This window comes from Petromyzon marinus, chromosome 68, assembly GCF_048934315.1.
Source record: "Petromyzon marinus isolate PM22_M1 ecotype Great Lakes invasive population chromosome 68, UKy_Petmar_22M1.pri1.0, whole genome shotgun sequence".
NCBI classification, from domain to species: Eukaryota; Metazoa; Chordata; class Hyperoartia; order Petromyzontiformes; family Petromyzontidae; genus Petromyzon; species Petromyzon marinus.
In genome coordinates, this window is record NC_133734.1 from 5672389 (window position 1) to 5692685 (window position 20297).

At 45.4% G+C, this 20297-nt stretch overlaps 1 protein-coding gene across 3 annotated transcripts in view; it reads left to right on the plus strand.

The window, feature by feature from the left end:
- The first annotated feature begins 4719 nt into the window (after nucleotides 1-4719).
- The window catches only part of LOC116956850 (uncharacterized), a 38946-nt gene continuing 23368 nt past the window's right edge, over nucleotides 4720-20297 (plus strand). Inside the window, exons 1-7 of one of the 3 annotated variants that reach the window (XM_076054847.1) lie at nucleotides 4720-4848; nucleotides 5394-5437; nucleotides 7174-7354; nucleotides 10842-10886; nucleotides 15164-15239; nucleotides 15703-15834; nucleotides 18339-18452. In XM_076054847.1, coding sequence (XP_075910962.1) covers nucleotides 7307-7354; nucleotides 10842-10886; nucleotides 15164-15239; nucleotides 15703-15834; nucleotides 18339-18452 — 415 coding nt within the window. In that variant the 5' untranslated portion in view covers nucleotides 4720-4848; nucleotides 5394-5437; nucleotides 7174-7306. Of the gene's footprint in view, nucleotides 4849-4896; nucleotides 5438-5884; nucleotides 7355-10841; nucleotides 10887-15163; nucleotides 15240-15702; nucleotides 15835-18338; nucleotides 18453-20297 lie in introns of those variants that run through there. The other 2 variants (XM_032978701.2, XM_076054848.1) reach the window with 2 other exon arrangements.

The window sequence follows — 20297 nt, forward strand, 5'->3', positions numbered from 1 at the left end:
TGGCTAACAGATTCGAAATATATAACACTATACACTACACTATACTACAAACTACACTATACACTACACTATACACTACACTATACACGACACTATACACTACACTCTACTACAAACTACACAATACACTACACTATACACTCTACTACAAACTACACCATACACTACACGGATATACAATAGACTACTATACACTACACGACTATACACTACACTACTATACCTAACACTATACACTACACTATACACTACAGTACTATACCCTACACTACTATACACTACACGACTACACACTACACTATACACTACACTACAACACACTAGACATTGGGCTCTATGGAGGCCTGTCGTTAAGCGATTCGTCGTTCACATTGGTGTGCATTAACAAGTAGGCTTTGGATTGGAACGCATTAAAATAAACGTGTCATTAAACCCGCCACCAGCAGACACAGCGAATGGTGACAAACCTTACTGATTAGCTGTGTCGGGTGGTTGGCTGGTTTAACGACACATTAATATTTACTAACACAAAACAAACCAAAAAACCTCTGTCATGGAAAATATATGTTGAACTTCTTTCTCACCGTACATAGCCAGCCGTGCTAATCGGAGGTACGTTGCCACCAAACTTGACACAATACACAAACACACTATATATACTACACTATTCTGTGTACGCAACATTATACACTACGATACATTACACTACACGCTACATTACTATATACTACACTATACATCACACTCCTATACACTGTACTACGCACTACTATACACTAATATACACTACACACTACTATTCACCACACTACTATACACTCCACTATACACCATACTACCATACACTATAATACACACTACACAACACAATGTATGTTGAACTTCTATTGCCAACCGCGCTAATCGGCGGTGCGAGGGAAGGACAACAAACCAAACACGACAACAAAAACAACGAGCAGCAGCCGCAGTTATTAAAGAAATTAGTTCTTGAATCTAGATGATGATGATTTAATGGTGCACAGCTCCGGCGGTGTCCTGATATCGGAAGGAATAGAGCGTTCCAGACGGCCGCGGTGATGCGTGTGCAGTGACAGTGTGCCATCTGTTGACCGGGAAAGATAACCACGACTATGGGTGCGCTAAATAATAGCAAACCATAAGGGGTAGTGTAACTAGGCCAAAGGTCAGAGGCCAGGATCAGTCAGGAAGCTCCGGGAACCTGCTCGAAGGTTCTAGAAGGGGGGTGGGGGTGGGCGTGGCCGGAGGCGGGGCTTGGCCACGCCGAGGAGTATATAAGGGGGGCGTGACCAGAGGTTCGGGGCTGTTGTTGCGGGGGTTTTGGGTCCTGGATTCCGTCATCTTTTCTCCGTTATCTTTTCTCCGTCGTCGTTTCTCCGTCGTCTGAAGCACGTGGCTGATCCGCTGTGCGGCTCCCATCGTCGTCGTCGTTGTATCGGTCATCGAGCTGTATGCTTAGACGCCGGCGATGGGGCTGTGCGAGTGGGCCAGCAGTACGTGGCCCAGTACATGTACGTCGCTCGGTGACTCGCGGCTGTGAAGAGTGAGAAATTAAACAAGGAGCCCTCTTAAGCGTCGTGTCTCGGAAGTCGCTCACTGCACGCGCATCAGGAATGCGTTCCTTAAAAAGGTGCATGGGGCGACAGGGACTATTGAAATGTGGCTCGAAGCGATTCACAGGGCTAGTAGGAGTAGCCGGTGGTGGGAGCGGAGTCTGAGAGGCGACGGACGACGAGAAATTACGGGCGATGCCGGCAGTGTGCGGAGGTTTGAGGCGACGCAAATCGGATGGCGTTCGTGTTATCAATAAGGCAGACGGCGCGTTTGTGAAACGAGACGCGCGTTCATTCGGTACAATGACATATGGATTCATTTTTTTGTTCCATTATCCATAATAGAGGGTTGTTTTTTGGGTTAGAGCCCGTAAATTTATAAATGTTGCATCGTTAAAACCCGCCACCACCCGACACAGACAACTAGTAATGGTTGTGTCACGTAATCAGAACGTGCCTATAGTAGTGTAGTGTATAGTAGTGTAGTGTATAGTAGTGTAGTGTATAGTAGTGTAGTGTATAGTAGTGTATAGTAGTGTAGTGTATAGTAGTGTAGTGTATAGTAGTGTAGTGTATAGTAGTGTAGTGTATAGTGTAGTTGATAGTTTAGTGTATAGTGTAGTGTATAGTAGTGTAGTGTATAGTAGTGTAGTGTATAGTAGTGTAGTGTATAGTAGTGTCGTGTATAGTGTATTATACTACTACAGCACACCGGTGTGTTGGAGAGCAAAGCCACAACATTTACAATAATGTATTCATTCCGTTGCAGATTCATTTCATTCCAGCATAGCCACAGCCACCCCATGCATATGTAGTGACATAGAATGAGTCACGTAGCAGCATAGCACTGGCTGCAGCCCTGACAGACAGCAGGCCACGTGATAGACCAGAGAGGGATCTAGGGGAAAGGTCACGGAAGGGGCACATCGAGAACCCCGCTGGTAGGTTCCAGAAAGGGGGCGTGGTCAGGGGCGGAGCCAGGCCACGCTGACGGTGTAAGAGGGGCCCCGGGATGGGGGCCTCGGGGTGTCGTGTGGAGTGGGATCCCCGGCGTGCTGCTACTGCAGTCTTCACCATCTCAGCGTCGCCAGTCAGGCAGTCTACCGGCTGTCCTGACTGGGAACTGTGGTTACCAAGTGTTAGCTGTTAGGGCGTGTTAATAAACAGAGTTGCCCTCTAACTCTTAGTGTCTCTTAGTCAGTCACTACATTTGGTGTCAGAAGTGGCATTAACTGTCAGGCCGTGTTAATAAACAGAGTTGCCCTCCTACTCTTAGTGTCTCTGAGTCACTACATTTGGTGTCAGAAGTGGGGTTAACTGTCAGGCCGTGTTAATAAACAGAGTTGCCCTCTGACTCTTAGTGTCTCTGAGTCACTACATTTGGTGTCAGAAGTGGGGTTAACTCTCAGGTTGTGTTAATAAACAGAGTTGCCCTCCGACTCTTAATGTCTCTTAGTCAGTCACTACACGTAGATGGGCATTGAAAGTAATTTCATTTATTCAATCATTCCGACTCGGATTCATTTAGCCTGAGGGTAGCCACCACCCAACCCATGCATAGGCGCCGTCCAAAATGACGTCACACGATTTTAGACGATTTTTTGCCCCCCCCCCCCATCGTCACACAGCGTCACAATAAGTCAGACCCCCCCCCCCTCAAATATGACGTCACAAAGCTCTGCCCCTCCCCCCCCCCGCAAAAAAAACACGCTTCAAATCGCTTTAAACTATTATCATTGTAGTTGCGTATTTAATGGTGCGCTGCACTCTGATGTTGAAGGAGAAAACATTTATTAAAAAAGTATATTTAATTAAGTAGAACGTGTTGTCTATATTTATTTAAAGTCGCGCATTTTGATGTGACGTCACATTTCTCAAACCCCCCCCCCCCTCGTCACACATCGTCACAAATGTCTGACCCCCCCCCCCCAAATAGGTGCGTGACGTCATTTATGGACGGCCCCATAGATGTGCATTACAAATTTGAATTATTTATATTTTATCACGTCACAAATTAATTTCGTCCAGAGTAACCACAACCAAACCATCCATGTCAGAGTCGCAACATTAACATAATTTATTCATTCTGTCTTGTGATCATTGTCCCAAAGTAACCACAACCAACCCATCCATATAAGGGTCGTGGCATTAACATAATTTATTAGAGTAATTTTATTAACATAATATATTAATTTATTCTCCTTTCTGTCGCCGCTTCATTTCCTCCCCAGCGCAGCCACGCGTGCCAAACGAACGCCAAAGACAAAGGTGCCCCGTACAGCCTTTGACAGATGCTGGGGGCAAGTGCTGTTAGTAGCGAGGAACCAGCAGCAACCACACATCACCCAAAAACTCAAACGCAAGACGGAATCAGCTCTTACGACTCTGATTGTCTGATTAGCAACGGCACGATGGGTTGTTCCATATTCTGGGAGCTGCGTCGTGCCAAAAACCACATCGCTCACCCACTCACTCACTCACCCATCCACTCACCCAACCACTCACCCACTCACCCACTCACTCACCCACTCAACCACCCACTCACCCAACCACTCACCCACTCACTCACCCAACCACTCACCCAACCACTCACCCATCCATTCACCCAACCACTCACCCACTCACTCAACCACCCACTCACCTAACCACTCATCCACTCACTCAACCACCCACTCACTCAGCCACCCACTGAACCCACCCACGCATTAACTCACCCACCCAGCCACTCACTCACCCACTAACTCACCCACCCAATCACCCACTCACCAACCCAATAACTCACCCACTCACTCTCCCACTCACTCGCCCACTCACCCTTCACGAGCCTCCTCCACAGAGGGCGCTCTTGACACCGCTGGTACCAGTAATCTGGGACGGGTGACTATAAACAATCTATAAACTATTCTTTGGTTCTTTCGGTAAAGTCACGTAGATAGAATAATAAGTTGAATAAGAATTTTTAAAAATGCAGTCTACATTGGTGTTTCTTTTTTTATTAAAAAAAAATTGCTATCGACTTGACTTTACCGATAGAACCAAAGAATATGAATTCCTGCAGTCACGAAAGTTTTAAGTTTAAAATGTAAACTATAAACTATTTACTAAGCTACTATTATTATGTTACCAGGTGAGAACCCGTTGAGCTACGTGGCTCTTTTTCAAAAGCCACCTGGCCACGAATGGGAGCTCAACGCAGTGGCTGACATCGTCATCATCATCATCGTTGTGGAAACTTACAGCGGCAGACAAAGACTCTGAACGCGTGGTGACGTTGATTGTAAGTGTGGAGGGGGAAACCGGGAGGACCCGGAGAACAATTCCACGCGATCACGGGAAGAGAGACGCAGACTCTAAATATACCGCAGTAGTTGTCGTCAGGGTCTGTATTGAAACTACGACCTCCTGTATACCAGGCGAGGTAGTCAACATCTCACCACCGTGGTGATGATGATGAGAGAGACACTCACAGACTCCACATCCACAACGGGCATCGTCAAGGTCGGGGAACGAACCTGCGATCTCTTGTATACCAGGCGAGGGAGTTAACATTCGGGCAAGCTCCACATCTGTCTCTCACAAAAGAAAATCCGCGTCACCGCCTGCCGCTCGAGGCTCGCAGCGGAGCGATAAGAATCAGCAGCGATCGTTAAACCGAAACTCAAGGACAGGGAAGTCTTCAGACCCGCGCGAACGGGAAGCAAGGAGCTCGGTGGCCTCGGGGGAGTTGTTAAGAGACACACCGAGGCTGTGTCTGTGTGTCTGTGTCTGTCTGAGGCTGCCTCTGTGTCTGTCTGAGGCTGTCTCTGTGTCTGTCTGGACCAGGCTGATCGTGGTGAAGACGGTGAGTCGTCATCCAAGTGACACAGGTGAGACGCGGATGTTTGTGTCTGTGTATGTATGTGTGTGTATGTGTGTGTCTGTATGTGTGTGTATGTGTGTGTGTGTCTGCGTGTGTATCTGTGTGGGTGTGTATCTGTCTGTGTATCTGCGTGTCTGTGTGTCTGTTATATCTGTGTATCTCTCTTAGTCTGTGTGTATCTATGTGTGTCTTTGTGTATCTGTGTGTGTGGCTGTGTATCTGTGTGTCTGTGTGCGTGTCTGTGTGTGTGTGTATCTGCGTGTGTTTCTGTGTGTGTCTGTGTGTGTGTCTGTGTATGTGTGTGTCTGTATATGTGTGTGTCTGTGTATATGTATGTGTGCCTATGTATGTGTGTATCTGTGTATGTCTTTGTATGTGTGTATCTGTGTGTGTTTCTGTTTGTGTATCTGTGTGTCTGTGTATGTGTGTACGTGTCTGGGTGTGTGGGGGGGGGCACAGGTGGTGCATCAGCCAGTCATCTCGGTCATCTCAGTCAGTCGACCCGTGTTACCTGCTGGGTCTGCCCCGTGACCTCCTGCCAGCGGGCGTTTGACACTTCACGTAGCCTCAAGGTGCACATAGCCTGCCACAAGCGTCGTGGTGACGTCACCACCACGTTGTGACGTCACCGCCACTCAATGGCGAATGGCGGTTGTTGTTATTGTTGTTTTTGTGTGTGTCTGTGTGTCTATGTGTGTGTGTCTGTGTATCTATGTGTGTGTCTGTGTATCTGAGTGTGTGTGTATTTGTGTGTGTCTTTGTGTCTGTGCGTATCTGAGTGTGTCTGTGTATCTCAATGTGTGTTTCAGGAGCTTCATCAATGTGCACCTAGCCTGGCACTGCCCAGTGGCATCCTTTACGAGCCTCCTCTACAGAGGGCGCTCCTGGTACCAGTACTCCGAGAGGGGTAACTTTAATCAATCTACATATTTTTTATTTTATTGTTTCCCTTCTACGTGACTTTACCGAAAGAACCAAGAATATGAATCCCTGCAGTCACGAAAGCTTTAAATCAAAATCGATATTCTATTTACAAAGCTTTATTTTATACCAGGTAGGAACCCGCTGGGCTAAGCAACTCTTTTTCAAAAGCCACCTGGCCACGAATGGGAGCTCAACGCAGTGGCTGACATCGCCATCATCATCGTTGCGGAAACTTACAGTGGAAGACAAAGACTCCCACGCGATCACGGGAAGAGAAACGCAGACTCCATTTTTACAGCAGCAGGCATTGTCAGGGTCCGTATGGAACCTACTACCTCCTGTATACCAGGCGAGGGAGTTAACATCTCCTGGCCATCGTGATGATGATGTTGATGAGAGAGAGAGAGAGATGCAGATTCCAACTATACACCTGCAGGCATCATCAGGGTAGGGATGGAACCCACGTCCTCCTGCGTACCAGGCGAGGTAGTCAACATCTCGTCACAACAGACCGCACGAGAGGGAGCATCACGAGAGAGGCTCTCCAGGGGGCATTTTTGGGTCTCCTCTTCCACGCTGCGCCAACGACGTTGTAAGAGGTGGGGGGTAGCCAAACCTCACACCACCATGCAGGGGCAAAGATGTGGAATGCAGCGTGACTGGTTTTAGCAACACTGCGCTGCCGAGCAAACACCGTGCCATCTCTCCCTCTCTCTCACTCTCGTGTGATTGTGTGACTACGCATCTCCTCGATCGCTGCTTTCTGTTTTCAGGGCCACCGACGATGCCGATCAGTAACCACTTCGCTCGTTCTTTCAGCTCTCTCTTCAGTCGGCGCCGCTTAAGCGACCGCCACGGGGAATGTCCCAGAGCGGCTTGGCGCAACCGACTGGGAAGAAGTCGCAGCGCAGGGGAAGGAAAATCACTGACGGCGGGCGGAGGGGCCTAAAAAATGAATCTTCCATCGTGTTTCATCGCCTTTCAATCGTTCGCGACGCTGGTGAGTGAACTTACGCCACAGAAGAGTTTCAGGACAGAGCAGTTTATTTAGAGTTGCCCTGTGAGCTAAGAAGCTCTTGAATGGGGTTGCATCCACAAAAGAACCAAACTGTAAAATTAAAAACACAACGATAGCAACAGGTCTCATAAAAATTGTAACTACAATAAATACATCATTAGACCACCTTTGCCAGTACCAAAATATAATAAAAGGGTTTTCCCCCTTTTTTTCTGGCAACGCAACTGAAACATTTTTTACAAGGAATAATGTCTTCATTAACCACAATACGTGTGGTCAAAATCAACTTTGATAGTGGCATTCTCATTGAGCTGTACGCCTTTTGGCGTCCTCTGGTCTAGCACCAATTGAGACGAGGTTCAAAAGAAAGCCGTCTCTGGTGTGGACCAATCAGTTTCAAGGACAATGCATCATATTATATTGTGATTAATGCAGTAATATGATTCCTTGTAAAAAAGGTTTTTAGTTTTGTTGCCAGAAAAAAGGGGAAAACTCCTATTATTATACAATAAATACAGCAATGAAAAAAGTCCAATTTGTTTTTACCTAATTATTAATTATCTTTCTACTAAAGCGAACATTAATATTAGACAAACATATTTCAAAATAGTGCATCTAGAGTGAGGATTAAGATTCGATAAAATATTGCAAAACGAGGAATAGAAACGCAAACCAGAGGACGCCTGGTGTTGTCTGGGACTGTTAGAATTGTCTTGGTGTGGTCTGGGACTGTTGTTGTTGTCTTGGTGTGGTCTAGGACTTTTGTTGTTGTCTTGGTGTTGTCTGGGACTGTTAGAATTGTCTTGGTGTGGTCTGGGACTGTTGTTGTCTTGGTGTGGTCTGGGACTGTTGTTGTTGTCTTGGTGTGGTCTGGGACTGTTGTTGTTGTCTTGGTGTGGTCTGAGACTGTTGTTGTGTTGCCTTGCCCTAAGCTTGCATTAAACGTTGATAAACCGCCAAGAATTTATGTCCAGGAGACTCTCGTGAATTGTCCCCAGATGCTTATGTAAAAAAAAAAAATTTAGGGCTATAAATTGTTTTTAAGTTTTTCGGCCACGGCAAAGTTTTCAAAGATTAAAACTCAACAATTGAATAATCGGATAAATCGCTCACATTGATGCACATCTGATGACGATTTCAAATATTATCACTGTGCATGCTCAGTGATAATATCACTTTCCCGGCACCCGCCTAGCAGAAGATTCAGGCCACTATGTCGATGATAGCAGAGCCACAGCCAATCAACATCAACCAAACTCAGCCCCACGAATTGGATGATAGCAGAGCCACAGCCAATCAACATCAACCAAACTCTGCCCCCCCTGTGTATAAAGATATTACAACTACTGTACTATAGAGGTGATCACGTGGATTTTGGATTAACCGGAGCAACCCATTTCTTCAGGATTAAGCAGCTTGTGACCTGTAAATAAACATTTCCAACATATCAAAGTGTATAACTGTTTTTAGATTACACATTTGGGCTGAAGGAAAAAATCCACGAGCTATTAATTTGTCAAACTCGCGTAGAACTGCATGCGGATAACCGAGAGCTTAAATACTTTAATTTATATTTATAAATCCACGTCGAGTAGCATGCTTACCTTTTTCACTACTTTGCATTTCTATCGGTGTGTGTGTTGTGAGTGTATTGTGTGTATTGTATGTGTATTGGGAGTGTATTGTGTGTGTTATGAGTGTTTTTTGTGTGTGTTGTAAGTGTTGTTGTTACTTGCTGAGCAACGTGCCACACTGCTGGACTTCTGTGACAAAGCGCTTCATAGATTATCACATTCCTCACTCCCTCGACAGGGCAATCGCTTTTTGCTGCACTTGCCTATAAGCTTCCCCACCCCCTCGTTCCCCAAACTGCACTGGAACAAAGTGATTGATGTACGTGGTTGACCTAAAGGCCACGTCCGTACCTGTGCCGCTCGCTTAAGATGGACCCTATTTGGTAAATAAAAACAAGTTTTAGTTTAGTCTATGGGCTTCTATATGACTCTACGGGTATAGATGTATCACTGCGGGTCTCTGTTTGCCTCTGTGTGTCAATGTACCTCTGTGGGTCTCTATGTATCTATATGGGTCTCTATGTATCTCTCTGGGTCTCTGTTTGCCTCTGTGTCTATTTGCCTTTGTGAGTCACTTTGTGCATCTATGGGTCTCTTTGTGCCTGTGTGGTCTCTATATTTCTCTATGGATTTCTGTGTGTCTCCATGGGTCTCTATCTAAACAAACATCGCAGCTCAGTGTGGCCTTACACTTTGTAAAACATATCTAAGTGTAGTTTGTTGTATCTATTTACATGGGGTTCTTTATTTGGCTTACAGCTACAAGAAAGTGTTTGTGATGAACATGCTGTGAGCGAGTGCCATGGTCTGGTATGCAGGCGGTCGTGAGGTTTCCCTGTCGCCTGCTGTTTATTTGGAGTCTGCGTCTCTCTCTCTCTCTCCCTGTGGTAGCGTGGATTTTGTCTCCAGGTCCTCTGGTTTTTCCCTTCACGTTTATAATCAACGGCACCACGCATTTAGATTATTTGGCTGTTGCTGTAAATTTTCACGTGGTGATGATGATGATATCAGCCCAGTTGGTTGATCTGCTATCATCATTTGTGATGGCCAGGGTCGCTTCTCAACAAAAGAGCTACTATACAGCACCTGGTGGAATACAACATAGTTTAGTTTTAGAATGGATCTCGATCTATCTCTGTGGGTCTCTATGTTCCTTTGTGGGTCTCTATGTGTCTCTGTGGGTCTCTATGTGTCTCTGTGGGTCTCTATGTATCTCTGTGGGTCTCTATGTATCACCTTGGGACTCTATGTATCTCTGTGGGTCTCTATGTACCTCTGTGGGTCTCTATGTATCTTTGTGGGTCTCTATCTTCCTTTGTGGGTCTCTATGTGTCTCTGAGGGTCTCTATGTTTCCCCTTGGGTCTCTATGTATCTTTGTAGGTCTCTATGTTCCTTTGTGGGTCTCTATGTGTCTCTGTGGGTCTCTATGTATCTCTGTAGGTCTCTATGTATCTTTGTGGGTCTCTATGTATCTCTGTGGGTCTCTATGTATCCCCTTGGGTCTCTATAGGCCTCTATGCGACTACATTATTGGGCTGCCGCTATGAATGTCCACTCGGTGATGATATCAGCCCACTTGGTTGAGCTGGTATTATTGGGTGTGGTAGCCAGGGGTCGCTTCTGAACAAACTTAGCAGCTCAGTCGTGGGGGCCTTACATATTGTTAAACAAATAAATATTTCAGTTTAGTCTATGAGCCTCTAAGTATCTCTATAGGTCTCTATTAGTCTCTCTATGGATTTACCAATTCCTCATTTACCATTGTGCATTTTTGTTCCTCATTTTTTTACTTTGGTATTTAAAGTGGATGCAGTTTTAGTTTAAATTGCGTATTTTGAGAACGTGTTTATTGACGCGTGTTCAGTGATTTTTCGACGTTTCCTTTGCTCTGCAGATACTTACCTCTAAAAGTGCGACGATCAGCAATGTTCTACGAGAGGTACGGTGCAAACAAAAATGTGTGGCCACCAGGAATATTGTAGGGCTCATTCATTGCTCCCCAGCATCTTGAAGCTCCCTGGATCACTTTTCAAGCGGGATGATTCACGTGAACATTACGTCCAGCTCAGCACTGACACCCATTCACATCCACCCAACTGTGTACGGCGACTTTTGACATGGAATGGGAATACCAGTACCCGCCATTAGCCACGACATGACGGTGACATCACCACAGCGCCTGTGCCAGACCAGGTACACTTTTAGTCCACGTGAAGTGTCGAAGGCTCACTGCTGACAGGAGGCCTCAGGAGAGACCCAGCAGGTGCCATGGGTTGGCTGAATGAGATGACTTGTAGATACACCACTAGCTGTACCCCCTACTGTGCCAACTCGCAGCGTTTTATCCACCCGGCGCTCCGCTCGTTGTTGTAAGTGTTGCTCCTGTGCCCTCGGTTATAGCGCATACTTAAACACACGCACACACACAGACATATACTGCCTTCAAAAAAGAATCCCCCATTTGAGGTTGGGTCGACCTTGGGGAACCCCTCAGCACCCGGGTTGCAAATCCTCATCCTGTAACTCGATGGCAGAATGGATCACGTGAAGCTGAGCGTGCGCAGTGTGGCTGGGAGTTCTGCGGTTTGTCCCCACCCAAAGCGGCCCTTGTTGGCAGACAAATTCACGGTGGGCGAGGACGCTGAGCATTGGGGCATCTCTGTGGTGGCTAGGGAAATGTTGACTACCTCACCGGGTATGCAGGAGGGGGTGGGTTCCAACCCGACCCTGATGACACCTGCTGCTGCTGTGTATTTGCGGTCTGCATCTCTCTCTCATCAGCATCATCATGGTGGTTAGGAGATGTTACTTACCTTGCCGGGTATGCAGGAGGCCGTGGGTTTGATCCTGACCCTGACATCACAGTGGCTATGAGATGTTAACTACCTTGCCGGGTATGCAGGAGGTCGTGGGTTCAATACCGACCCTGACATCACGGTGGCTATGAGATGTTAACTTTCTCAACTGATCCTAGGCCCTGCTGCTCTATCTTTGAAATCTGCGTCTCTCTCCCCGTAGTCGCGTGGATGTTTTTTTCCGGGGTCCTCCGGTTTTTCTCTCCCAAATTTAGAATCAACATCACCACGCGTTCAGAGACTTTGTTTGCTGTAATACATTCCTACGTGATGATGAAATAAACGACTTGGTTGAGCTGTTATTTGTGATGGCGATGGTCGCTTCCAAACAAAAGAGCTACACAGCTCAGTTGGGCCTTTAATCTTGGTAACATAAAATAGTTTAGTTTATGGGTCAGTTTGTATCTGTGTGTCTCAGTGCACTTCTATGGGTCTCTGTGGGTCTCTATGTTTCTCTTTTTGACCCTGTTGGTCTCTACGTATTTCTATATGTCTCTATCGATCTTTATTTGTTTCCATGGGTCTCTGTGTCTCTGTTTTACTGCAATTATCTCTATGGGTCTGTATGGGTCTCTATGTGTCTCTATGCGCATCTGTGTGTTTAGAGCAGGGGTGTCCAAACTTTTTTTCCCGAGGGCCACATACAGAAAAATATACGAAGGACTGGGCCACTCACTAGAGGTGGGTCATACTGCCTCACTTCTCATGCACTAATATTGGCAAAATCAATCAAATGCAGATAAATTACGTTTGATAATTGAACATGTTTGAAGAAAAAAAGCCTCCATCATAGCTCTCCATTAGTAGATTTTCATTTTATTTTTTACAAAAAGGTTGGCAGGTCATTCTCTCAGTGACAGCCTCAGATTGGTTCTTAGGGTGCTGATCCCCCTTCATTGTCCATATGAAGGGAGAGACAGGAAGTGAAATAGGGGATGTGGATATTTCAAGCTTATTACACAAATAAATTATTGGGCTTGTTAACACATAAACTAACGTTTGTAAAAAAATTGTCATCAACTTTATTTGACTGAATTTATTAAGTAATTGGGCTTATTAACAAATGAAAACTGTGTGTATACTTTTAACTCACCTGTAATGGGAAGAATGTTGCGCTCAGTAGGAGCAGTGATGCTGCGCTTTGGTCTGGAGGATAGCTGGCAGGTCAGGAGTAAGTTTGGTGGTTGAGATGCGAAGGACGTCACGGAGATGGCTGTCGGTCGTTCTGGTTCTCAGCCTGCTTTTGTTCAGCGTTAACAGAGAGAATGTCTGCTCACAGATGTATGTTGAGCCGAACAGACTCATCATTCGTTTTGCGTGGCATCTCATCAGAGGAAACTTGGCCTTTTCCAAGCTCCGGTAGAAGTCAAGTAGGGAGAGAAGCTGATGCTGAGTCTTCAGAGAATCATCACACTGAATTTCGATCAGTTCTAATTGCAGACTCTCCTCCACTTATTTTGCATCCATTGAAAACGGAGCCGCAAATAGTGTGATTTCCTTCTCAATGACAGAAAAATCTTGGAAGCGCTGACTGAATTCTGTCATGAGAGATGTGATCACAGACACATATTCTCCCATTTTTTGCAGAGAGCTTGGCATTTGGAAATGCGCATTTGATTTTGGTCAGCATGGGGAAGTGCGCTACATTTAAGTTGCGCAGTTGTGACTCGAAGAGACGGAGCTTCGCACGGAATGCTTTCATGTGCGCATACAGCTGTGGTACCAGCTGCTCTTTGCCTTGTAGTCTCTTGTTCAGGTTGTTGAGATGATCAGTGAGATCAACTAAAAAAGCCAGGTCTCCCAACCATAAAGGATCACTGATCTTCATGGAGAGGTCTACCCTTTTCTTTGAAAAACTTGTCGATATTTGATCTCAGGGAATAAAACCGCTGCAGCACGGAGCCGCGACTGAGCCAGCGCACTTCAGAATGGTAGAGTAGGTCCCCGTATTCAGCATCGACATCAGAGAGGAACGCTTGAAATTCTCTGTGGTAAAGCCTTCGGGCCCGAATTATGATGACAGTTTTCACAACTGTGTTCATTACATCGCCAAGCTGGATTATCTTGGCACAGAGGGCTTCTTGGTGGTTGATACAGTGCATTTTGACAGCCTCACCTCCGCTCTCCCGCACCTTGGCACTCACCATAGAGGCCATTCCTTTGCGCTCGCCTGTCATTGCTGGAGCCCCATCCGTTGTAATTCCACATAGCTTGTCCCATTTAAGTCCAGCCTGGTTAATTGCATCTGACACAGCTTCAAACATGTCCTTCCCAGTTGTTGTCCCCTTTAGACTCCGAAGATCGAGCAGTTCCTCCGTAATGCAAAAATTATCATCAACTCCCCGCAAAAAAATTAACAGCTGTGCAGTGTCCGTGGCATCTGTGCTCTCATCACATGCACTCGACTAAAAATCGAAAGCACAAGCTTTATCTGACACTTGCTGTTTTAAGTTAGCCGACAAGTCTTCAATTCACCACACAACCGTATTTCTGGAAATACTAACATCGTTGAAATCCTGCATTTTCTCCGGGCACATTACTCCCACGACTTTAGTGAGGCACTTTTTGATGAAGTCACCATCTGAGAAAGGTTTCCCGTGTAGGGCAATGAGTTGAGCTACTTCTTAACTGGCTATTGTTGCATTTTCTTGAGCTTTGTAAGCACGGAAAAAAAACCTGCTGCTGCGTTAGCAGACTAGCTGCCATTTGCTTTCCCTTCTCTATCCGCTCGGCGCCAGTGTAGGACGTGAAGGTCTGATGTTTCGTTTCATAATGCCGTCGTACATTGTACTCTTTCATCACGGCAACACTCTCATTACAAAGCAAACAAACACACTTCCCCTTGGTTTCTATGAAAACATTTTCATTTTTCTACCGAGTCTGAAATTTTCTGCACTCGCTTGCAATCTTGCGTCTCTTCGGTTCCAGCATTTCTGGTGACCCTGAGCATTTTTTTTCATTCGATTGCTTTCTTTGTGGAGACGCTGCCTTGTTCAAGACAATAGCGCCACCTAGTTTTTTAAAACTAAGAAGTGCAACACAGTGGGCCACAGTCCATTATATTTTTAGACTTTGATACGGGCCAATTGAAAATGGATGGCGGGCCGCAGTTGGCCCGCGGGCCGTAGTTTGGACACCCCTGGTTTAGAGTATTGGGCTGCTGCTATAAATGTTCACACACAATGATGATGACATCAGCCACTTGGTTGAGCTTCAATCATCATTTGTGATGGTCGGGGTCGCTTCTGAACAAAAGGGCCACTACACAGCAGCTCATTTGGGCCTCATTACACCTGGTGAAGAAAAAAACTTTGGATGTTAAATGTTCCTCGTCGTGAATGTTTTTTTTTTCTCCACTTAGGTTATCAAAGACAGATGTAATGAAACAACGCACTACTTGTCAAGACGTGGCTTGTGTTGTGAGTTCTGCCAAGCAGGTAACGTGCACAGACCGAAAGGCCTGACTCAAATACCACCATTGAAAGGTTTTAATGTAGATACGTTGAACTTCTTGTAGCCAACCATAGCTAATCGGAGGTGCGTTGTTGAGTCTGTGTGCAGTGTTGAATCTAGTCTATGTGCAGCGTCTATGTTCGTTGAACTTTTTTCGCACCGCACGTAGCCAACAGTGGCTCATCAAAAGTCTGGGTGGGACAATAAACTGAGCGGCAAAAATCAAAAGTTCCAAATAAATTACTTTTCAAACGAATACTGTAGTGTACAGTGTATCGTAGTGGACGGGCAGTCCTCGGGGTTGTGAACCTAATTCGTTCCTGTGGAGTCTAGAACACAGCAAGGGGGGAAGGACAACAAACACGAAAACCTTTTTAATTTGTATTCTCGTTCAGTCGGTAAATCTGTTTCCCCCCCCCCCACCCACCCCCTGCTGCCACCTTGCAGGTCGCAGGAAGGTGATGGATTGTGAACCACACAGCGGCACGTTTTGTACGAGTTGCGAGCCGGGAGAAGACTTCACGGACGAACCGAACAGCTCCAACGAGTGCAAGAAGTGCACCGTTTGCAACGTGAATTGTAAGAGGGGTGGGTGGTTGTTTGTAGACACGACGTGAACCCGTTCACAAAAAGGAGGGGACGGGTTTGGAGGAATCAAGGGGCTTGCCTGATTCACGCACCGCTCACGATACGAAGTCAAATCTCGCCACTTTGGGCGCCACTGCGGTGAGGGAGATATTAACTACCTCGCCTGGTACGCAGGAGATCGTGGGTTCAATTACGACCCTGACGATGCCTGCTGCTGTATATTTAGCGTCTGTGTCTCTCTCTCTCTCATCAGTCTGGCTAGGGAGTACAACACGAAAAGAATGAGACTAAAATAACATAAAAAAATGAAATACTCCAAAATAAAATTGTAAGCAGTTGCAGAAAATACGTGCCAACAAGGGCACTCAATTGATTTTGATAATGTTGAAGTTGAGTGCAAAACAAGTTACTACTGGCCAAGTCTAATTCGAGAATCCATCGAAATTGAAAGACGTTAAAACAATTTTTTTGTTTTTTTCAGTTTAATTATTTTGGTATAGCCCTGTGAGCCATTCGGCTCTTGAATCGGGTGCAACCACAACAAACAAAAAAAAACACGAACAAGAAAAACATCTTAAAGTGACTTTGTGTGACTGTGCAAACAGAAAATCCATGAAAAAAACAGCAAAAATATTCCTGAAAAAAAAGCATCGTACACCAATGCTGTGTGCAAAGAATCCCAGTGGGATGCAAGTCAAACAACAACAACAACTACAAGAAAACTTAGATTAAGGCCATCAGTCTAACTCCGTACTACAACAAAACAAACGTGTCCAAACCAAAAAACGTTTTCGAAATCACCAAAAAATAAAGCCATAATTGCAACGTTACAGTGATCACAGGGACTGTGACCGAATTTTTACAATAAACTACATAAATAACATGTAACACCAAATCCTAGAGCCATAACTAGCTGCATGAATTACTCCATAACAACAGAAGCATTTTCTTTGGTTCTTTCGGTAAAGTCACGTAGAATGAGAATAAAATAATAAATTGATAAAATATAATAACACAATAAGCATTAGTCGGAGTATCAAATTTTTCAATGCATCTTTAAGATCAGCACGCTAAATCAAAATACAGATAATACTATGCAGCGTCATCCGGAGCGAAACATTTTATTTTATTTTACGCCAATGAATAGCAGTGGCAGCTAGGGGTGTACAACTCCTCTAGAGTAATAATAGGGTCCCCCCCCCCTCCCTCCAGCAACAAAACTGAAACCCCCCTACAAGGATTCACGTCTGCATCAACCACAACACCCGCAGTCAAAATGCAATCGAAAAAAACACCATGATAATATACACACTGTCCTCGAAACTGATTGGTCGGATAGCTACCGAAGCGAATCATCAAATAATACATTGTTTAATGCATGCCTATACAGGCCACCACACTTGAAAAGGGATTAACGTTGATATGGCTATTTTACTACATACAATGGACAGGAAGTACAGGATCAATGGGCTCGCATAATGCGCACGCATAATGTACGTTTACTCAGTGATCCCCCCCCTCCCCCACTTCGAACAAGAAGAGCGCACAAGGGTGGTCATTACATCTACGCCTCTGTATAAGGAACGAAACAGGTGGAGGACTTCTCCACAAATCTAGCTGTCGCCTGATGAAGGTGGTTGTAATTTCTGGCGAAACGTCGTACTCGGATTGTACATGATGTGGCTTGGCTGTCCAACACACCGGTGTGCTGTACTAGTATACTACACGATACACTACACTACTATACACAATACTACTATACACTAGTGATGTACTAGTATACTACACTATACACTACACTATACACTACTAGACTATACACTGCACTATACACTACTATACACTACACCACTATACACTACTAGACTATACACTATACTACTATACACTTCACTAACACTACACTACTATGCACGACACTATACATTACACTACTATACACTACACCACTATACACTACACTATACACTACTATACACTACACTATACACTACACTATACACTATACTAAACACTAGTGCTGTACTAGTGACGAATTGGCATGTTCTGTTTATGTGACAACCTTACTAGTTGGCTGTGTCGGATGGTGTCGAGTTTAACAACATTTATATATTTACACGATCTAACCCAAAAATGTCTGTATTATGGGCTAGGGAGATGTTAACTTCCTTGCCTGATATACAAGAGTTCCTGGGTTCGATCCCGACCCTGATGAGGCCTGCTCCTGTACATTTGGAGTTGGCGTTTCTCTCTGTGGTCGCGTGGATTTTTCTCCGGGGCCTCCGGTTTTTCCCTCTATATTTACAAACATGCATCACTGCGCCGCATGACCGTGCGTTGATCCATGGTCGCCCGCATCACTCCGCGTCGCCGCGCTGCATTGCCCCACATTGCCCCGCGTCACTCCGCGTCACCGCCTGATTCTGCGCTGTGTGCGTAGATGCTCACCAAATGTATAACCCACATACGACGGGGGTGGTGTTGTTGTTCCGCAGTCGAGAAAATCGTGAGCAGATGCACCACCAGGCAGGACACTCGCTGTCGCTGTAGAGACGGCTTCCAGAGGGCTGCCCCATCGGACCCCTGCACGGACGCGAAGGGAGACGCAGGTTCGGTCGACCGCTCGCCACACCCACGCGGCTCTAACGCGCTCACAATCGACGCTGACGGGTCGGGGAGGGTAAGGGGGAGACGCACGGGGATTGGGAGAGCTGCATGGGAAAGATGAACGATGAACGTGACGAGAAGTGTAGTGAAAAGTGTAGTGTTGAGATTAGTGTATAGTGAAGTATATAGGGTAGTGCATAGTGTAGTGTATAGTAGTGCATTCAAGTGTAGCGTATAGTGTAGTGTATAGTGGTGTAGTGTATAGTGGTGTAGTGTATAGTGGTGTAGTGTATAGTAGTGTAGTGTATAGTAGTGTAGTGTATAGTGGTGTAGTGTATAGTGGTGTAGTGTATAGTAGTGTTGGGGCTTGCAGGAGGAGGAGGGATCTGAGGAGCTATGAACCTCTTTGTTCACAGACATCCCGGTCAGGCGCACGCGGTGAGCAAGTTACAGGAACGAGCACACAAACACACCCAGACCACAACAACACAACAACAACAGTCCCAGACCACACCAAGACAACAACAACAGTCCCAGACCACACCAAGACAACAACAACAACAGTCCCAGACCACACCAAGACAACAACAATCCCAGACCACACCAAGACAACAACAACAGTCCCAGACCACACCAAGACAACAACAACAACAACAACATTCCCGGACCACACCAAGACAACAACAACAGTCCCAGACCACACCAAGACAACAACAACAACAGTCCCAGAGCACACCAAGACAACAACAACAGTCCCAGACCACACCAAGACAACAACAACAGTCCCAGACCACACCAAGACAACAACAACAGTCCCAGACCACACCAAGACAACAATAACAGTCCCAGACCACACCAAGACAACAACAATAACAGTCCCAGACCACACCACGACAACAACAACAGTCCCAGACCACACCAAGACAACAACAACAGCCCCAGACCACACCAAGACAACAACAGTACCCTCGATAAAATTACACATTCGAATGTAACTATCGGTGATGCACGCGTGGCCAAGGATCAACGTAACAAATCACATTTGCCAATGTGATGTGTATCATCATGGGACCTCCCTTGCCAGTACCAAAATCTAAGAAGAGGTTTTAATCTTTCTGGCAATCATAACAGGAAGTGTGTTAAGATATTAAAACATGTGGACCAATCAGTTTCACTGACAATGAGTATAATACCAGAGCTTGTTTTTGTTTGCATGCTCACCACAAGTACTGTGTGTGGTTAATCCAGTAACTTGACTCCTTGAAAAAGGTTTCTGTTTGTTGTTTTAACATCTAAACACAACCCCAGTTTTATTGCTAGAAAGTATAAAACCTTTACTCCAAATTGTGGCGTTGATCCTTGGTTGCATCTGTCGGTTTTAGAGCAGGACACAACAATTAACCTTCTTATTCTTAGCTCTTTCGGTAAAGTCACGTTGAAGGGAAACAAAAAAATAATAAAATATATATAAAACAATAAAAATTCTCTCGACGTTTCGACCATAACACAAACGGTCGTCATCAGGTGTGTCGGTTTGCATTAATTTATTTATTTTAAAACGGTGTATTTATTTATAAAAAACGTCAGCGCCACGCGCAGCGATTTGGCAGTTTATTTAGAAGGACTAGTCCATCTATGTTCTGAAAAGAGGAGGGGGGAGACGAAAAAATTAATGTATGCTGTCTGAAAGCCACTGTAAGTGTGAACAATCAATTAAGACCTGAAACGGTTTATCAAATCTTTCCAATGATTGCTAAGCCAGAATCCATTTTCTCGGTTGAAATTGTCTCTGTGCTTGTATATGTGGATAGCCTCATGAACGAATCTCTCATGGTAGCCGGATGGCT